This window comes from Macrotis lagotis, chromosome 5, assembly GCF_037893015.1.
Source record: "Macrotis lagotis isolate mMagLag1 chromosome 5, bilby.v1.9.chrom.fasta, whole genome shotgun sequence".
NCBI classification, from domain to species: domain Eukaryota; kingdom Metazoa; phylum Chordata; class Mammalia; order Peramelemorphia; family Peramelidae; genus Macrotis; species Macrotis lagotis.
Window position 1 is genome coordinate 257494499 of NC_133662.1, and position 16931 is coordinate 257511429.

Here is a 16931-nt window from a genome sequence, read left to right on the forward strand (position 1 = left end):
ATGGTCTTCTTAATCTACACACAGAGTATTACGGGTTATAGGTTTAGAAGAATTTCATACCTTAAGTCATTTCCTTTGGAAGCTGTTTGTTTTGTTTTGTCTAATTGGGCAGAGATAGCCTTCCTCCTTCCCCAGTCCCAGAGGTCTGGTATTTGCTTAAATGAATATTGATTCATTTGCAAATTGTCTTCTGTTTATGCAAATAGTGGATTTCCCCTATAAGTACCTTCTGGTCCTACTGTTTGTTTTGGCTTTTGTGAATGTTACTGTTTTTAATCTCCAACTCCAAAAGAATCACAAACTCTGTCCCAGGACCAGCCGTTCACTGTCCCACCTCCCTGCCTCTGCCCCTTCTGTCCCTGATGCCTGGACTTCCTACCTTCTTGTGTAACGTGTTATGGGAGTAAGGAGAGGTTGGGAAGAGAAGGCAGACAATGAAATGGACAACCACAGACAAGGCAAGACTCAATTTCCTCACTTGAGAAGTGGAAGAGGTCATACTGTCTGTGTTGTTGTATGGGGAAACATTTCCCAAAACTTGTACCTATGGGAATTCTCATGATTACCAAACAGTGAATCCACAAGGGTTTATTAAGCATAGCAGAGATAGCAGCATCCTAATTTCTTTCCTATCCCCCAACCAAAAGTTGTCTGGTTTCCATCTTGGCTCTCTTAGGACTTGGTTTGGTATCTATCTAGCTTCTCCTTTGGCATCATGGTTAAAGGCATCCCCCCCAAGCCCCCTACTGACTTTCAAGCTATGTAAAAACAAACAGGTGATGGGTCCCACTTATTCATCTCTGCACACATACACACAAACACACACACACACACACACACACACATATACACCCCATTCTGCCAATTCTGGGTGCTCTACTGCTCAGTGAATAAATGAATGATTCTGAGTTGCTCAGTTTCCCACTGGGCGTGCAAGTATTATAGTCTCCATTTCACAAATGAGGGGATTTGGGAGTCCAGAGAGATGACCAAGTCCATGGTCACCCAAAGCCTCAGATTCCCAACCCAACCCTTTCCACTGTATCACAAACTGGTAGACTGAGGGATTTCTTTTGCCTTCTACTTTTCATCCAGATGTTCAACCCAGTGTTGATCATAGCCAAGGCCCTTACTATCTGTGATTGCTTCAGATCTTGAGGCACTGGTGTTGTTATTAACTTTTTGTCCAGGCCCTACCCCAGATAGGGATTTGTTTGTAGCCAGTGCCTTTAGGAACCCTGTCTCATCACAAGCCAAAGTGATAGCAAGCCCCTCTTCACTTCTCTGGGCCTTTCTTCTTTTCATCCATAAAATGACACAATTGGCCAGGATTGTCCCTGAAATCCCTTCAGCTTTAAACCTGGGACTCTGTGATCCTCGGTAGAGATAGAATCACATTTCAAAGGACTACATTTTTAAGCTGAAAAGACTTTAGAGGCCTTCTAAGTTCAACTCATTCATTTTACAGTTGAGGAAACTAGGGCCAGGAAGGTCATAGGCTTGTAGATCTGGAGCGAGAAGGAACCTCAGAGGTTTTCTAGAATCATCTGTGCTAAGGTCTTATCTCCCTCCCAGATTTTAAACTTCTCAGCAACAAAGCAGTGTCTTGCCTAAATTTGGGGTCATCTCCAGTGTCTGCCATTATCTACTCTTCAGTATTAAATGCTTAATAAAGATTTGTTGTTGTTCAATTGGGGGTTGGTATGAGCCTTCTGAACTGGCATGAGAGAAATTTTCCACAGAGAAATTTTACCAGGTGTTGGGGTAGGGGTTCAAGCAACATAGGATACCGCCTTGGTTTACCTTAGAAGGGACTTGGTAACCCATCAGGCCCAACTTCCTCATTTTACAGAAGAGGAATCTTAAGCCCCCAAGATTTATTTGCCTGAGATTATAAGTGATAGAGACTTTCCAGGTCTTCCAATAAGAAAGCCAGTACGCTTCCCACTGTGTGTGTGTGTGTGTGAGAGAGAGAGAGAGAGAGAGAAGGAGGCAGCATTATAAAAGATAAATTCAAGTTCAAGGGAACAGAAACAGGAAATAGGAAAACCTGCTAGAAAGCTATTCTAAGAGTTCATGCAGGTGGTATGAGCCTACTGTCAGGATGCTGACTATGTGACTAGAGAGGACCATGGGATGAATTAGAGAGATTTTATGGATATGCAAATTGATAGAACCTGGTTCTCCAGGATGTGAGGCCCAGAAATGTGGATAGGACAACCTGAAAAAGCCCCCTTTTCCCTCCCTTCTCTTTTATCACCCTCTCCCTTCTTCCTCCACCATCCTCCAAAGCTGTGGTCCCAGAGTTGACCCTATAAAGCATCTTTCAAGATGAATGTGTCTTTGGGGGCTTCCCCCTTGAGGACAGCTCAGTGAGACCGAGCAGAATTAACAGAATCAAAACAACCTCCCCAGCCGCCGATCTTGTGTTTCTCTTTACGTTTTCATCATGTTTTTACTATTAAAATAACCACTGAGAGCAACTTCTGCCAAATTACAGCCTGAACGGCCTGTTTATGGCTCTGTTCTAAGGGCCTCCCCCACTTCTGCTGTTCCCCAGAATGAGAGTTAATGATGGAAATACTGACTAAACTTCTGTGCTTGGCCCCCTCCTTGCATGTTCCCAGGCTGACCACCACCTTGCTTTTGATACTATTTGTCGGTTGGAGACATGAATCTCCCACACAAGGTGGACCTTTGAGTTTGGATGCTGGTGGTTCATGGGATGGCAAACTGACAGACAGACCTCTGTAATTAGCCTGCCGATCAGTTAGGTGGTTCCTTTGCCCAGGATATAAATAGGATGCACGTGGCAGGTCGATCGTCACCAGTCTCTCAATGAACAGCTGCTACCCAACAGCATGGGCGGGTGGGGGTCAACCTGGGAGGGCTAGCTAGGGGAAAGAGCCAAAGATAGGGTTGGGCCCTGGGCTGACTCGTCCCTTACTCTGACCCTGGTCTTGATGCCTCTTGAATCTGAGCCTAGGCACCCCCTCAGAGTTTTCTTAAGGCAGGAATAATGTCTGGTTCTTTTTAGTTTTTCTTTAAATCATATTTTTGCTTTAAATGATAGATTCAAATTAATATTACATATTAGCACTATTAAGTGTACAAATAAGACATCTAAAGAGACAGTGGGGTACAGTACAATGAGATCTAGAATCAGAAAACATGGACTCCCTGGCCCCTTCTTTTGCCATCTGTGTGGTCTTGCAAGTCAGAGATCTGGGATTCAAATGCCACTTACTACTACCTATGTGACTATGGGCAAATTACTTTTACCTCCAAGGTCCTCAATTTCTTCAACTGTCAAATGAAGGAGTTGAACTAGATAATCCATAAAGCCCTCTGGCTGAGTTTGTATTCTTGACTATAGGCAATATGGAAATTTTGAACAGGAAAATAATGTCATTTAACTGGTCTCCCTGTCCCCATTGTCTCTAGTCTCCAATCTGTCCACTCTGAAGCCAGAATAACTTCATGAGACGATCAATAAGCTTCCATTAATACTTACGCTGTGTTGAAACCCAGGATGCCAAGGTGAAGAAAATGGTCCCAGCCCTGACAGAGTTCCCATTCAAATGGGAGTTGGTTGGTTCTTGTCCTTCGTTATTGAAGAAGACCAAAATGATGTCACTATTTTAGAAACAAATTTACAGTGTGTCCAACTGTGGCTGGCCAGGATAATATGAGCTTGGAATGCTCTACCACAGGTTGGGCACAAATAGTCCGTGTGAACATCTGGCGTGTCTACTCAAATTTATGTTTCTCACGTTTCCTTTGAGCTACTTCCATTCTGCCTTGCTCATAGAACACTGATGAGAGCACACCATACTGGGTGGTCCTGTGCCAGATTCATGTGCCATGCCACACAATCAATTCTAAAGTTTTTAAGAGAGACTTCAAGGTGTCCCAGTATGACTTCTTCTGACCCCCTTGTGAGCCCTTGCCCTGGGTGAGTTCTCCATAAAATGGTCTTTTTTGGCAAGTATGTGTTTGGCATTCAATTAACATGGTGAACCCATTGTAGTTGCACTTTCTATGGTAATGTTGGAATGCTAGGTGGTTTAGCCTGAGAAAGGTCCTCAGTGTCTGGTACCTTCTCCTGCCAAGTAAGCTTCAGAATCTTCCTAAGACAATTTAAATGAAAGCAGTGGGGGAGATAGCATGGCTGTTTGGTCAAGTCTATGTAGCCAATCTCAGGAAAAAAAAATGTTTTTAAGTGTATAAAATAAACTATATGAGAGTACAAAGGAAATGAATTACTTGGAAGTACAATTATCGCAATACTCTTCAAACCAAGTTCATAGACCCTGAGTTAATCACCTTTGCTTTAGAAGAAAAGCACTAGAAAGTAAGGAGTAGAGGGAGAGAGTATGTTTGTTGATTAAAATTAAATTGACTTTATAGAGAGTCTAAGCTTAAGTTATAGATTAGAGAGCCTAGAAGCAAGGAGGCTGACAACAGTCAGACAGCACAGACAACAGTCCAAGGGTGGGGGGGTGATGAGAATGGCAGCAAGAAAAGAGCCAAGGAGGGGACAGGAGTGAGAGTTTCTGTAGGATTGACCAAGCAGGGGGAAAGAAAGAGACTATGACTTTGAGGTTCTGAAGTTGGATGGCTGGGAGAATCATAATCAAAAAGAGAAAAATTTGGAGGAGCAAGTGACTTTGACGGAAAGACAATGAGTTTCATTGTTAACATTTTCAGTTAGTTGCGCTGTTGTAACTTGCAGATGAAAATCATTGCCCTTTGGAGCCCACTGGAAAGACAGGTCTGATATTCAGGGACGAGATTGTGGCTATAAAATCTATGAAATGAGGGGGTGGGAATAAATGGCCTCGAAGATCCTTTCCAGCGCCAGTTTTTATGGCCCTGTGTTCCTCGGATGTGAGAGTCATCTGCATCAAGGTGATAATTGACCCCATGGGATGAAATCACTGGGAGAGTAGATGTGAAAGGAGAGGACTGGGAGCAAGCCTTCTCTCCCCAAGGCCAAGTCCCTACAGGAAGCTCATTGGCTCCAAACCCTCCCTGATGATGTCATTGATCCCAGCCCAGTAGGACTGGCAAATATTGGGTTTAGGGTCATGTCACCTGAGGGAGAGACATCCAGAAATAAGGTGGGCTCATTGCTGAGTAGGCTGGAGCTAAAGAACTCCCTGGGAGTTTCTCCTGCTTTTTCAGTGGGGGCACCTCAATCCTTCCAGTACAGTCATACCTTGCCGGGCCTGGCCCGGCTGAAGTAGGTGAGCTTCATGTTGAAGGACCAAGACAGAGAACATAACAGTAGCACCCTGTCTTGGTCCATGGTACCCACATCTATGAACCCCAACTTCTGCCTCAAGTGCCATTAGGTGCTAAGAGTCAAGAAAACGTAGTTTTCAACCTTGATGGACAGCAGTCCAGAGAGCTAGGACAAGCACATTTGACAGATTATAGACTACATTGTCCCCAACCAGAGGAAGAAAAAACAAAACAAAATACACAGAAACGAAAATGTGGTTTTCAAGGAGAAAAAAACATCTGGGAAATTTCACCTCTGCGTCAAACAATGTGAACTGGTGAAAAGATCAGTATTAGGTAACTCTTCTAGTGTCGCTACTTTGTGATCCAAGGATCTTGGACTTTAGAGCCCATAGGAAGCTGAGACCTCAGCTAATCCAATCCTCAAATTTTCCAGTTTAGGAAACTGGGTCCCAGAGAAATGGTGATTTACCAAAGGTCAGTTCTTGACAAAGCCAATCCTGCTTCTTAACTTCTCCCAGACTCACTTTCCCCATTAACAAAATAAAAGCTTTTGGCCAGAGGATCTCAAAGATTCCACCATCTTGAATTTTATTACATTTTTTTGTCAAAGCAAGGTGACAGGTCAAATGGCCCTTCCTCACAATTTTGGATGTTCCAGACCAGAGAATCAGTATCGAGGAGGAGAGACCCTTATTCCCTGGATAAGTTTGGGACACAAATGCCCCATTCTCACCCACCCCCGTCCTGTTCTTAATTCTCTGCACACCATCCTTTTCTCTTTGTCCTCATCCCTCCCCTTGCCTCCCAACTTGAGGCAATCATTAGTCTCAGGATAGGAGGGGAATTTACTCAATGTGAATGGATGCATTTAGGATTTGGGTCTCAAAGACTGTTAGTATTATAGACCAAATTCAAACTTGGGGTACCCACATCCTCGATTTTCCTCTCTAATTGACAGTTATCAGTCTCTTTAACCATGTCTTGTAATACCTATCTACTTTCTTTCACATTATTCTCAATTCACTCTGTAGCTCAACCATACTGACCTGTTTGCATCTCATCTATGATCCTCCATATCCTGTCCCTGAATCTTCCTTGTACTGCCCCCCCAAACTTAGATCATATTGGTCTCCTCACCTCCAACACTCAGACTTCTGGCATCCTTCAGTCTCGGTTCAAGTGTCACCTTCTGGGATTTTAGGATTAGATTAGAGTAATCGCTCTAGAAGGGACCATCTAGTTCACCCACTGACTTTGCTGATGAAGAAGTTGAGGTCCAAAGAATCCCATCATTCCCCCATCCCCAAGCTCCTACCACCTCCTTCCCAAAACTACCTTGTCTTCATTCTGTATACTTCCATTAGAGCATAAACTCCATGGGGTCAGGAACTTTGTCATCTTTGTCTCTAGCACCTTCCATTGTCCCCGCCACACATAATAAATGCTTGGGGGTTGATGGGCTCTTTGATGTATCATATCCCTGGTACCTGCATCATTCCCCAGCAGCCTCTGCTCCTACCCTCCTCCATCCCTTGACTCTCCTCTGCAATGTTGGATTCTATGGGTATGGCCTTCAAGGTCCAATTGCCCTCTGTTCCTCCCTTCCAGAGTTTTCCCTCCCTGAAACCCTTCTCCCCACTCCATCTCCAGCTCTCCTTTCAGATGGGGCTACCCCACCCCCATTCACTCCTGTGCCAATCCTTGTTGATGAGAGATCAGAGAATTGGCCACAGACTATCTCAGCCACTTCCCCCCAAGTCCTCTATCCATTGAGCTCCAACCCTGCTCACCTCTGGTTTCCATTTATCCAGGTGAACACCTAAGGATCTGCCCACAGGGCTATACCTGCTGTACCAGCGAGATGGAGGAGAATTTTGCCAATCGGAGTCGCAGCGAGTTGGAGGGGGCCCTTCGGGAGACCAGCCGCTCAATGCAATTGATGCTCAGCACTCAGCTCCGGAACTTTGATGGTAAGTGACCACAGCTGACTGCCACTGTTCCCCAGCCCACAGAACCAGCCTCAAGCTACTTCTAGGGACCCCACAGAGTTATCTGCATCCAGGGCCCTCCTAGAGCCAGGCACACGAGAGATTACTTGGTACCTAAATTACTGGTTGGTATCGCCTTCTGAAATGCGTCAAACAAGCAAATATCTAATAATGGAATCTAATCTAATGAAACCTTCCATCCAATGATGGAAGATCTAATGAGGGAATTTCAGGCTCTGTAACAGGTAGAAAGAGGGATTGACAAGGAGACATTCCCATTCTCCCTCCAGGTTAAGTTGACCCTAGTTTAGTGACAGGTCATGGTAAGGAGTATGTCTCTGGTTGTTGTAGAGTTATAGTGTTATTGTTTGTTCTTTGTACTCAAAGAGGACCAATGACGTCAGGAAGGTGATGTCATGACTTGCAAGTGAACTGGACTTGAGTGAGAGGGGCTGTGCAAACTCCCCAGCCTCCCTCTGTCCTCTGGAGCCAGCTGAGAGGAATCAACACAACTAGAGGTGACCCTTTCTAAATGTAAAAGCTATGTATACATAAGTTACTCTCATCATTCTTATTTCAGGGGGCCCATACAATGTGACCACATTTATGTGTGTGTGTCTATGCACATAGATGGGCTTTACTTACGTTTCTATTGGGGTTCATTGAAAGAACACAAATAGATAAGAATAGAAGGGCTTAAACTTAATGGGGAAGGCGCATTAGACCCAGATTCAAATCCTTCTACCATTTCCTTGGATGACCCTGAACAAGAACAGGTCTCAGTTTTCTCATTTATACAATGAGGGAATTAGATTAGATGGGGTTCTTAGTGCTTTCCAACTCTGGATTCTAGAATTGCAAGAAGTTTCCCACTCACTGTACCCCCGACCCAGTAGCGATTGCATAGAGAAAATGATGATGTGGACCCATTTCCATGTCAAAACATTTCACAAATCTCAGCATGGCAGTAGTTGTCCTATTAGGATGCCTTGATCAAAAAAAAATACAGGGTGAGACAAAGCTACTATAAATTCAGCAAGGCTTTTAACTGAATTATGTTTTATTAATCATAGAGGCATCTACATATGTTTGATAAATAGGAATCCGTGTGCGCGTAAGACATTCTTTATTCATCCTTGGACGTTGGCTTGTTTATTATACTGAGTCACTTAATGAGATAGCTGGGGCTGTTTGGCAGCTTGCAGAAATTAGCCGTCTGGAGCTTCTGGGCCTCCTGCAAATAGCTCATCTCTTCTTCTGCCCCCTGCAGAGCCCCCCAAGATCTGCATCTCACAGGTTGAGGCTTTCAGAGGAGCCTTGGGTATAGACTTTGGCCTCACAGGTCAATGGAAAGATCAAAGAACTTAGAGCTGTAGGACCCACGTTCAGAACCCAAGTCACTTGGGTTCAAATGAGGGGGTTGAACTCGATGACCCTAAAGTTTCTTCCAGGCTTGGATCAATAATCCTTTATATAATGGAGATGGGGTTCCATGGCTTCTGAGTTCCCTTAAAACTTGAGATCTCCGACCCTGGGAACTTAGAGCTCGAGATCTCCAATCCTAGGAACTGAAGCTCTCTGAGCCTATTTCTTTTTCTATAAAATGGTCAGATCAGATGGCCTTGGACTTCCCTTCCAGCTGGAAACTGATGATCCTATAATGTAGGAATAAGGATGGATCTCTAGAACAGTAGGTTCTGCTATGTCCCAGGTTTGATGTCATAATAGCCTGAAAGCAATGTCTTCAATCAATAGACATTACTTAACCATCAAATGTGATTGGTCTTGTGAAGGCCAAGAAACAAAGTAAGCCTTTCTCTTAGGTTTTATGAAAGAAAAATGTGAGGGGCCAGGATAGACTTACTCCAAAGCAAGAACAAACCTTCCAATCTTGGGCTGAGCACTGAGCCAGCTCTTTCTCCATGACCTCATTTCATGTTCGTTCTCTTCTCTTCTCTTCTCTTCTCTTCTCTTCTCTTCTCTTCTCTTCTCTTCTCTTCTCTTCTCTTCTCTTCTCTTCTCTTCTCTCTCTCTCTCAGAAATGAGTTGCCTTTCAGCAGACACACCCCCGGGTGGAACCCTTTTGCACAAGGGAGGCAGCCCTGCCCAACTGCCCACAGGGATGGAGCTGAAGACAGAAAGTGGCCTTTGATCTGTTTCCCCAAAGCTTGAGGCCTGGGAAAAATGGGCCAGAAAGCTGTCAGAGCCAACTTTGGGCTCTGGGTGGAAATGAATGGTGACAGATGGGGGCCTCGGGGTATACGGGGCTGGTGCTCACCTGCAGCTGTTACTGTACTTAATACAGGAACCACCTCAAGGCCACCTCTCTCTTCATGGAGGGGGGAGCAAGGAGAGGGTGGAGGGTGGTATTGAACGCCTCATTGCTTTGGCAGAGGGCTGGTGGTGAAGCAAACAAAAATGAAAGATCTCGTTGGTCATTTGGACCAGTTCATTTCCAATAACAATGCTTTGCTAAGCAGCATCAGTTCAAGGAGTTGAGCCTAGCTGAAAAGATAAGATTTGCCCTTTGGGTGGCAAATAGAGAAACTGAGGCATAGTTTGACTCATTGGCTTGCCTGGGGATCACACAGTGAGTGGTGGAGATAGGAGGGGAGTTCTGACTCCCAGAAAGGTTCTCTTTCCACTACTTGCTTCCTTGGGTCAGAATTATCCTGTCTGAAACAAATGAGAACAGTTTGTGCTTGGAATAGTTGAGGCATGTGTCTTCATTTATATTTTTGTTGAAACCTGATAGTGGAGGGAGTCTGATGATACTGGAAACACCAGGAAAAGGCTCAGGATTTCTATAGAGTCAGGGGACCCAAATTCAAATTCTGACACTGCCACTTACCCCATCTGGGCTTCATTTGCAAAAATGATATTTATGTGTCTGGGGTCCCATTTAACCTCTGTGAGCTTCAGCTTTCTCCTCTGAAAAGGAAGAGAACTGTATTAGGGATCTCTTAAGGACCTTCCAGTTCCTAGACTTTTAAAATATCTTTATAACTATCCTGTTGAGCCTTTCTTCTATTCTTTTAAATCCCATCTCTCCCAGGCTGCCTGCATCCTAAGCCCATATTAGCTCCACCCTTTCTAAATATCCACAGATCTTATTGTCTGAACTTCTTTTTCATATAACCAAATTTAACATTTCACTATTGTGGTGTCATTTTTTGTCCTCTAATTGTTTTGCATATACCTGAAATTATAATAATGGTAGTATAATAATAATATACTAATATAATAATGCCTTAAGATATGCAAAATCTTATCTCATTTGTTTCTCACGACAATCCTGGGAGCTAGGAGAGGAGTTCTGACTCCCAAAGAGGTTCTCTTTCCACTGCTTGCTTCTTTGGGCCATAATTATCCTGTCAGAAACAAATGAGAACAGTTTGTCCGTGGAATATTAGGGCTGGGAGGTAGGGAGGTAGATAAGGAAACTGAGACAGACAAAGGTGAAGGTCACACAGGTACTAAGTGTCTAAAGCTGGTTTGAACTCCGGTCCTCCTGACTCCAGGTCCAGTCATCTCAGGTAAGATATTTTACAACTCTGGGTCTGTTTCCTTTCAGGTAAAATGAGAAGGTTAGAGTAGGTTATCTTGAGGTCCCTTCCAGCCATGATCTCATGGCTAGATAATCTTAAAATTGCTTCTGATGGTTTTAGAAGAAGCTGTGGTGGTAGGAGTGTGGAGTCCAAATCCAGATTAATTATTAATTTTCCTAAAGCATTGTTTTTGTGTCCCTACTCTGCTTCCCTTCAAGGGCTGGGATTCTTAAATTATTTTTGTCATTGGACCCTTTTGGCAGTCTGGTGAAACCTACAGATCCTTTTTCAGAGTGTTTTTAAATGCATAAATAAAATAAAATATATAGGTTCACAAAGAATCTTATGATATCCAAATATAGTTATCACAAAAAATGTTTCCTACGAGTTCATGGACTTTATTTTAAGAAGCTGTAATCTAGAAGAAAAAGATGAACATCATAGCCTGGTATTCAAAACCTTCTACAATCGAACCCCAGCTTTATTTTTCCTGCTTTACCTCTCACCTCACCTTCCCCTGCTATTCTTGACACTTGTACTTGTACCCTGGTCTTGACCTTTTTAGATTTTCTACCATCTGGACTGCCCTGCCTTTTTGGTATAATTCTATCCCTCATTCAAAGCCAAATTCCAATCCTTCCTCTTTCATAGCGTCTTCCTGACTATACCCATAATAATCTTGCCTTCTTATAATCTCCTTTAGCCTTTTCTTTAATGAAAAACTATGGCACCTTCTAAATGGGAATATTAGAGAGTATACATATTTCTAAACAGCATATGGTACTTTTACATAAATAGACCATATGCTAGAACACAGAAATCTATTACTTAGCCATGACTGAGATTGTGTCATCTTTTGTCTTAAGTAACATTTCATGTGTATACTTCTTTTCTCCCAACTAAATTACACAGGGAACTCCATAGGGACCTTGCCATCCCCGTCTCTCTCACAACACCTAACATGAGTGTGATGCACAAATAAGGAGACTTGATTGACACAGCTCCCCACCGCCAGAATAGAAAGCTGTCTATCCACTTGGGAGCCTCTCATCACTGGGTCCCAGTGGTGCTAATTGGCCAGGCCCTTTTCAGCTCATGGCTAGCTAATTAGCCAGTCTGCTGGTCCCTGGGTAAGAGGTCAGTATTACTATCTCTCTTTCTTTGATGATGAAACTTGGGTGCAAGTGTTCTTCTTTTCTCTATCACAAAATGGTGATCTGTAACAAGGGAGACTTGGACCCTGGATGATGAAGGTGGTCAGAGAAAATAGATTAGAACAGATGCTTTTCTATCCAGTCCTCAACCCTTCCTGCCATTCGTCTGCTGCTCCCTTAGATTCCCAGTGTTCCTCTATACTTTTATCTTAGACTTCAACAAGTCTAAGATTGGAGAACAGCTTTCCCAGTATCTTCACAAAATTATCAACAGCCCAGACACACACACAACATCTGTACATCCCAGAACATGAATAATTTGACTTCCTCAATTTGCTCCACACCCATTGTAAATTAGAAATTCGCTTATAAATCAAAGTGACTCCAGGTCCAGTTTAGCTTCTCAGTGTCTCCATCCTCTGCCATCTTCTGTTAGATCGTCATATCTGGGACTTTGTGAACAGCAACTCAGATTTACAGTGCTTTTAAGACTGACCAAGCTCTTTGTATACATTATCTCATTTGATCTCACAACAACTCTATGGAATAGGATCTATTATTATTTCCAATTCCATAAAGAAGTGTAATGACTGGCTCATGAGCTACTCAATGATTGAGACAGGTTTGGAACTCCAGGTCTTCTGACCCCAAGTCCAACATACTATCTTGCTATACCTTGATGCCTCAGTTGTTGCAGATGTCTTCCAGATATGTTTATCAGCCCAGGAGTATATATACCCACATAATATTTATATGTATCCTAGAACTTCAAACATCAATAATACATCTTATCTTCCTTAGGTTTTAATCAAATCAATCAATAAGTTAAGTGTTTACAAGATCCAGGCCTTGTGCTAAAGATAGGGGATTTAGGCTTGAACGGACTCCATTTTCTAGGATTTCCAGTATTTTTCACAGACTTCTGAACATAGGAATTCACTCAGTGTCCATTGATATTACTTAGCTAGGCTAGGAGACATACTGATAGAGTATTGGAATTACAGACAGGAAGATCTGGATTCAAATTCTGCACTGTATGTTTACTGACTGTGTGACCCTGGATAAATCACTTAACCCTCAACTTCAGTTTCCTCATCTGTAAAATGAGGATAACAATAGCATCTACCTCATAGGATCATTGCAAGGATTAACTGAGATAACCTTTATAATGTGCTTGGTAAACCTGAAAGCATTATATAAATGTTAGTGATTGCTATTCTCAGTGTCCAAGATGGGGTTCTCTCCCCTCCATCCATCTTCGAGACTCAGATACTGACTGATGCCTAATGCTTGTTTCCAATAAATCTTTGCCTTGATCCAAGAAAACAAAGTGCTATCTGTCTGTTTACCTTGGTGCCTCTCTCTTCTCCTCCCCTCCTTTGTCTTTCTCCCTGGCTGTATTGCTTGCATCTCCTCTTCCTCCTTGGGTCAATTGTCTGGAAATATCCACTTTAATACAAGCCCTCCGTTGACTCTTTGATGACTCTGAGTCACTCCGGTGTTTATTTTACCTCTCATTACTGAAAGATTCTGGCCATGATGGGAATGGATTGTGATTGTGAGTCAGATTGTGGCTGTGACTGGGTCTGGCAGGGAGCCGATGGTCCCAGGTTGGTGTTTGACTGGGAGACTGAAGGATGATAGGAGTAACAGAGCCCTTTTAAAGGAATCATCTCAGGAGAACTCACAAGGATACAACTTGCCTCATGTCAGCCCTCTCCCCTTCCTCTGCCTGTTCTGACTCTTCCAGTCCTTCAAGGGCTTTCACTGGTTAGCCATGGCCACCAGAGTTCCCAGGGAACCATCTAATTCTTCATCAGTCACAAAGCTTCTGGGATTACGTAGAGCGGGAAGGTCCAGACAAGAAGTATGAATCTTCAGCATTTGACTGAACCTCATCCTCAGTGGAAAAATCCTGGCTCTGAACTCCAAGGGTTTGGATTTTGGCTTTGTCTTTTGGTGTCTAGACTCCCCTGGGCCTCAACTTCATCATCTTTGGTTTTTTTTAGGTTTTTGCAAGGCAAGGAGGTTCAGTGGCTTGCCCAAGGCCACACAGCTAGGTAATTATTAAGTGTCTGAGGTCAGATCTGAACTCAGGTACTCCTGACTCCAAGGCCGGTGCTCTATCCACTGTGCCACCTAGCTGCCCCCATCACCTTTTAAATAAGGTGGCTTAGATGGACTCTGAACTTTCCTCCGAGCTCCACATCTTTGATTTTCTGATCCTTAATTGACTTATCTCACGAGATGGTTGTAGAGAATATGTTGTGTAAGGACAGAGTATGGACATCCACAGAGACCCACATGAGCTGCACCTTCTAGTTTTATACATACAATCCATTGAGCCCTTATTTATGTGCTGGCACCATAGTAGGGGATAGAGATACAAATAAAACAGTGAACAAGACCCTGCCCTCAGAAAGATTACATTCTGGTGGGCATGAACACAGAGAACTCCATCAGCCACCATGCATCTGGTGTTAGACTGTAGATAGAGCAAATCCTATCCTCAGGGAGCTCACATAGAGATCTGGGTCATAGGGTTCAGTGATGAGAATGAGGCCATGTGGTGTCATAGCAAATGTCCTGGCTCTAACATCAAATTTTACCTCTGACTATATGTGTTCTCTTAGGCAAATCTCTTAACCATCCAGGGCCTCTGTTTCCTCTGCTGTTAAATGAGTGGGGATAGACTAGAGAGCCTCTTCTTCTAGCCCTCCTATGAGGAACAAAGTCCCCTGGCTTCCTGCATGGGTCAAGACTCAACTGGTACTCCCACGGAGTTACTGAAGGACCAGGCCTCATTTAGAGTCCCTCTTCCCTTCCTTCAGTCAGTTAACCTGCAAATTGTTACTGAGCCCCAGCATTTGACTCATCTCTTATGCCCATGGGTACTAGAGGAGGAGGAGGAGAAATGAGTCTCTTTTTCTTACCAGCTTTTCCTTCTCCCCACCCCCCACCCCACCCCAGCCACTATTTTCTCCTTAGTCTCATTCCCCCAAGGCCTCACTGCTGACTGGCAACTAATCCCAGTTTTCAGTTGTAAAAGGCAGATCAAAAGGCTCCCCTTCCCTGGGTTATCCTTGAGAGGGGCCTCTCAGAGACCTAAAAACATCTTCAAAACAAAGTGGGAAACTCCATGGAGAGAAAGGAAGGAAACTATTCTTGGGAGTCCCTTGAATTTATGGTGGTCAGTCTTGGGATTGGAAGCAGCAGGACAGACAAGATCAGAAAATGTCTGTAATTGGGACTAGATTGAGAGGTTAGACTTTGGAGGGGCAGACCATGATGAGGAAGGGTCTCTGCTATGGGAACAAGGGGAAAGTCTGCACAGGTAGTTAGACATGAAGGAATTTTGGCTACAGTTAACAAGACAGGCAAGAATTTAGTCAAGAGAAATCCATCTGGGCATCTGGGGAGTGGGGGAAAGGGAGGGTCTCAGTAGTCGGGTACATGAGGTAGTTTTATACAGAGACAGAGCATCCCCAAAGTCCTAATGAAGTCATAACTAATACAGCTGCACTGGGAGGCCCTGTATCTAAGGGGATGTGCATATGCCTATGTGTTGTATCACCCTGTGGAATATAAGCCCCTTGAGGGTAAAGACTGGTTTACATTTGTTACTTCTGTCTTCAGAACTTAGCACCTTACCTCAAACATAGAAGGAACTGAATACATGTTTGTTGATTCTACCAGTAGCCAAGTGGTGAAAATTGAAGAGAAGAGATAATGACCATGGGGACAGTCCACCAGTGGGCACAGCACTTCATAGATCGGGGCTTCAAGAACAAAGCCTCTTCAGGTCATAGATTCAGAGCCCAAAGGGATCTCAGAGTGTAACTCCCTCATTTTATCCGTGAGGAAATTGGAGTTCAGAGAACTTGATGACTTGCCTAGGGCCAGACAGCTGGTAATAACAAGCATAAAAATATCTGGCATTTATACAGGGCTTAAAGTTTGTACCACCAACACCAGCTGCCCCCTATGGGCAGGCTAACCCAAGGGCCCTAGGAATAGCAGCACATCCCCTCCCCAACCTCACCCACCCACACACCAGATGAGTGACCCTACTTCCAGTATAGTCTCAGAGTCATACATCAAGGGAGCAACTTTACTGCCAAAGCAATCCTGGGCATACACAAAAAGTTAAGAAGCCCTTCCCTGGTGCCTAAGCTTCATAGGCTCAAATGCTGCCAAAATGGAGGACTAGAGGCAGGAGGCCAGGCTTGCCATTTGAGCAGGTCAAAGTCAGGACTTGCCCTGATCCGCCAGAGATCCCTGATTTCAGTTGAAACAGACAGAAAATTAATTCTCTTTTGGTTTAAACAAGGCCTATCCATGAGTCCCCTCCGATTGCCCATTTCATTGCAAAGTATTCCAATGGGCCATAAATATGTTTTATGACCTGATGGTAGGTCAGAATACAGGAAATGGAATTAAATGCCTTTGGAGGGGGGTGGAAAGGGGGGGGGGGAGCCTTAGAATGACTTGGGAAATAGGTGTTGATCTTCCAACCCTTAGCCCCTGGTAAATGTGCCTATTTTTCTGCCCATCCTGCTTTGGACTTTTGCTTCTCTACGGGGATGGGAGGGAGGGCCCTATTCCCATTGCTAAGTGTATACTCTGCCTTTCATCCTGAATTATTTAAGTCATTTACATTAGAAACTGAAGAGTTACAGTGCTAATTATAAAGGTATTAGGAACCTGACAATTATCTTTAATTATATGAGGCTGCTCTGGTTATGAACAAGGCCAGCTATATCTGAATGGTGATTCCCCTCCCCGCCCCCTCCCAAAAAAAAAACAAAGTCAGAAGAAAGGAGAAAAAAAAGCTAACCGGAAAGTTTAATCTGGCCGGAGTGCTCTCAGTTGGAAACCAGTATGTTTTTTAACAAAAGAACATCCAGACAGAATCTCAGCTTAGCCATAATGGAAGCCAGCCACCGTTCCTGAAATAACAGGGAGCCTTTTTAATTCGTTCTAACATCAGG

The 16931-nt window shown here is 43.8% G+C and overlaps 1 protein-coding gene across 1 annotated transcript in view; it reads left to right on the top strand.

Moving 5' to 3' along the window:
* Positions 1-16931, top strand: part of GPC1 (glypican 1) — a 146333-nt gene that overhangs the window by 79094 nt on the left and 50308 nt on the right. Inside the window, exon 2 of the mRNA XM_074189489.1 lies at positions 7062-7220. Coding sequence (XP_074045590.1) covers positions 7062-7220 — 159 coding nt within the window. The remainder of the gene's footprint in view (positions 1-7061; positions 7221-16931) is intronic.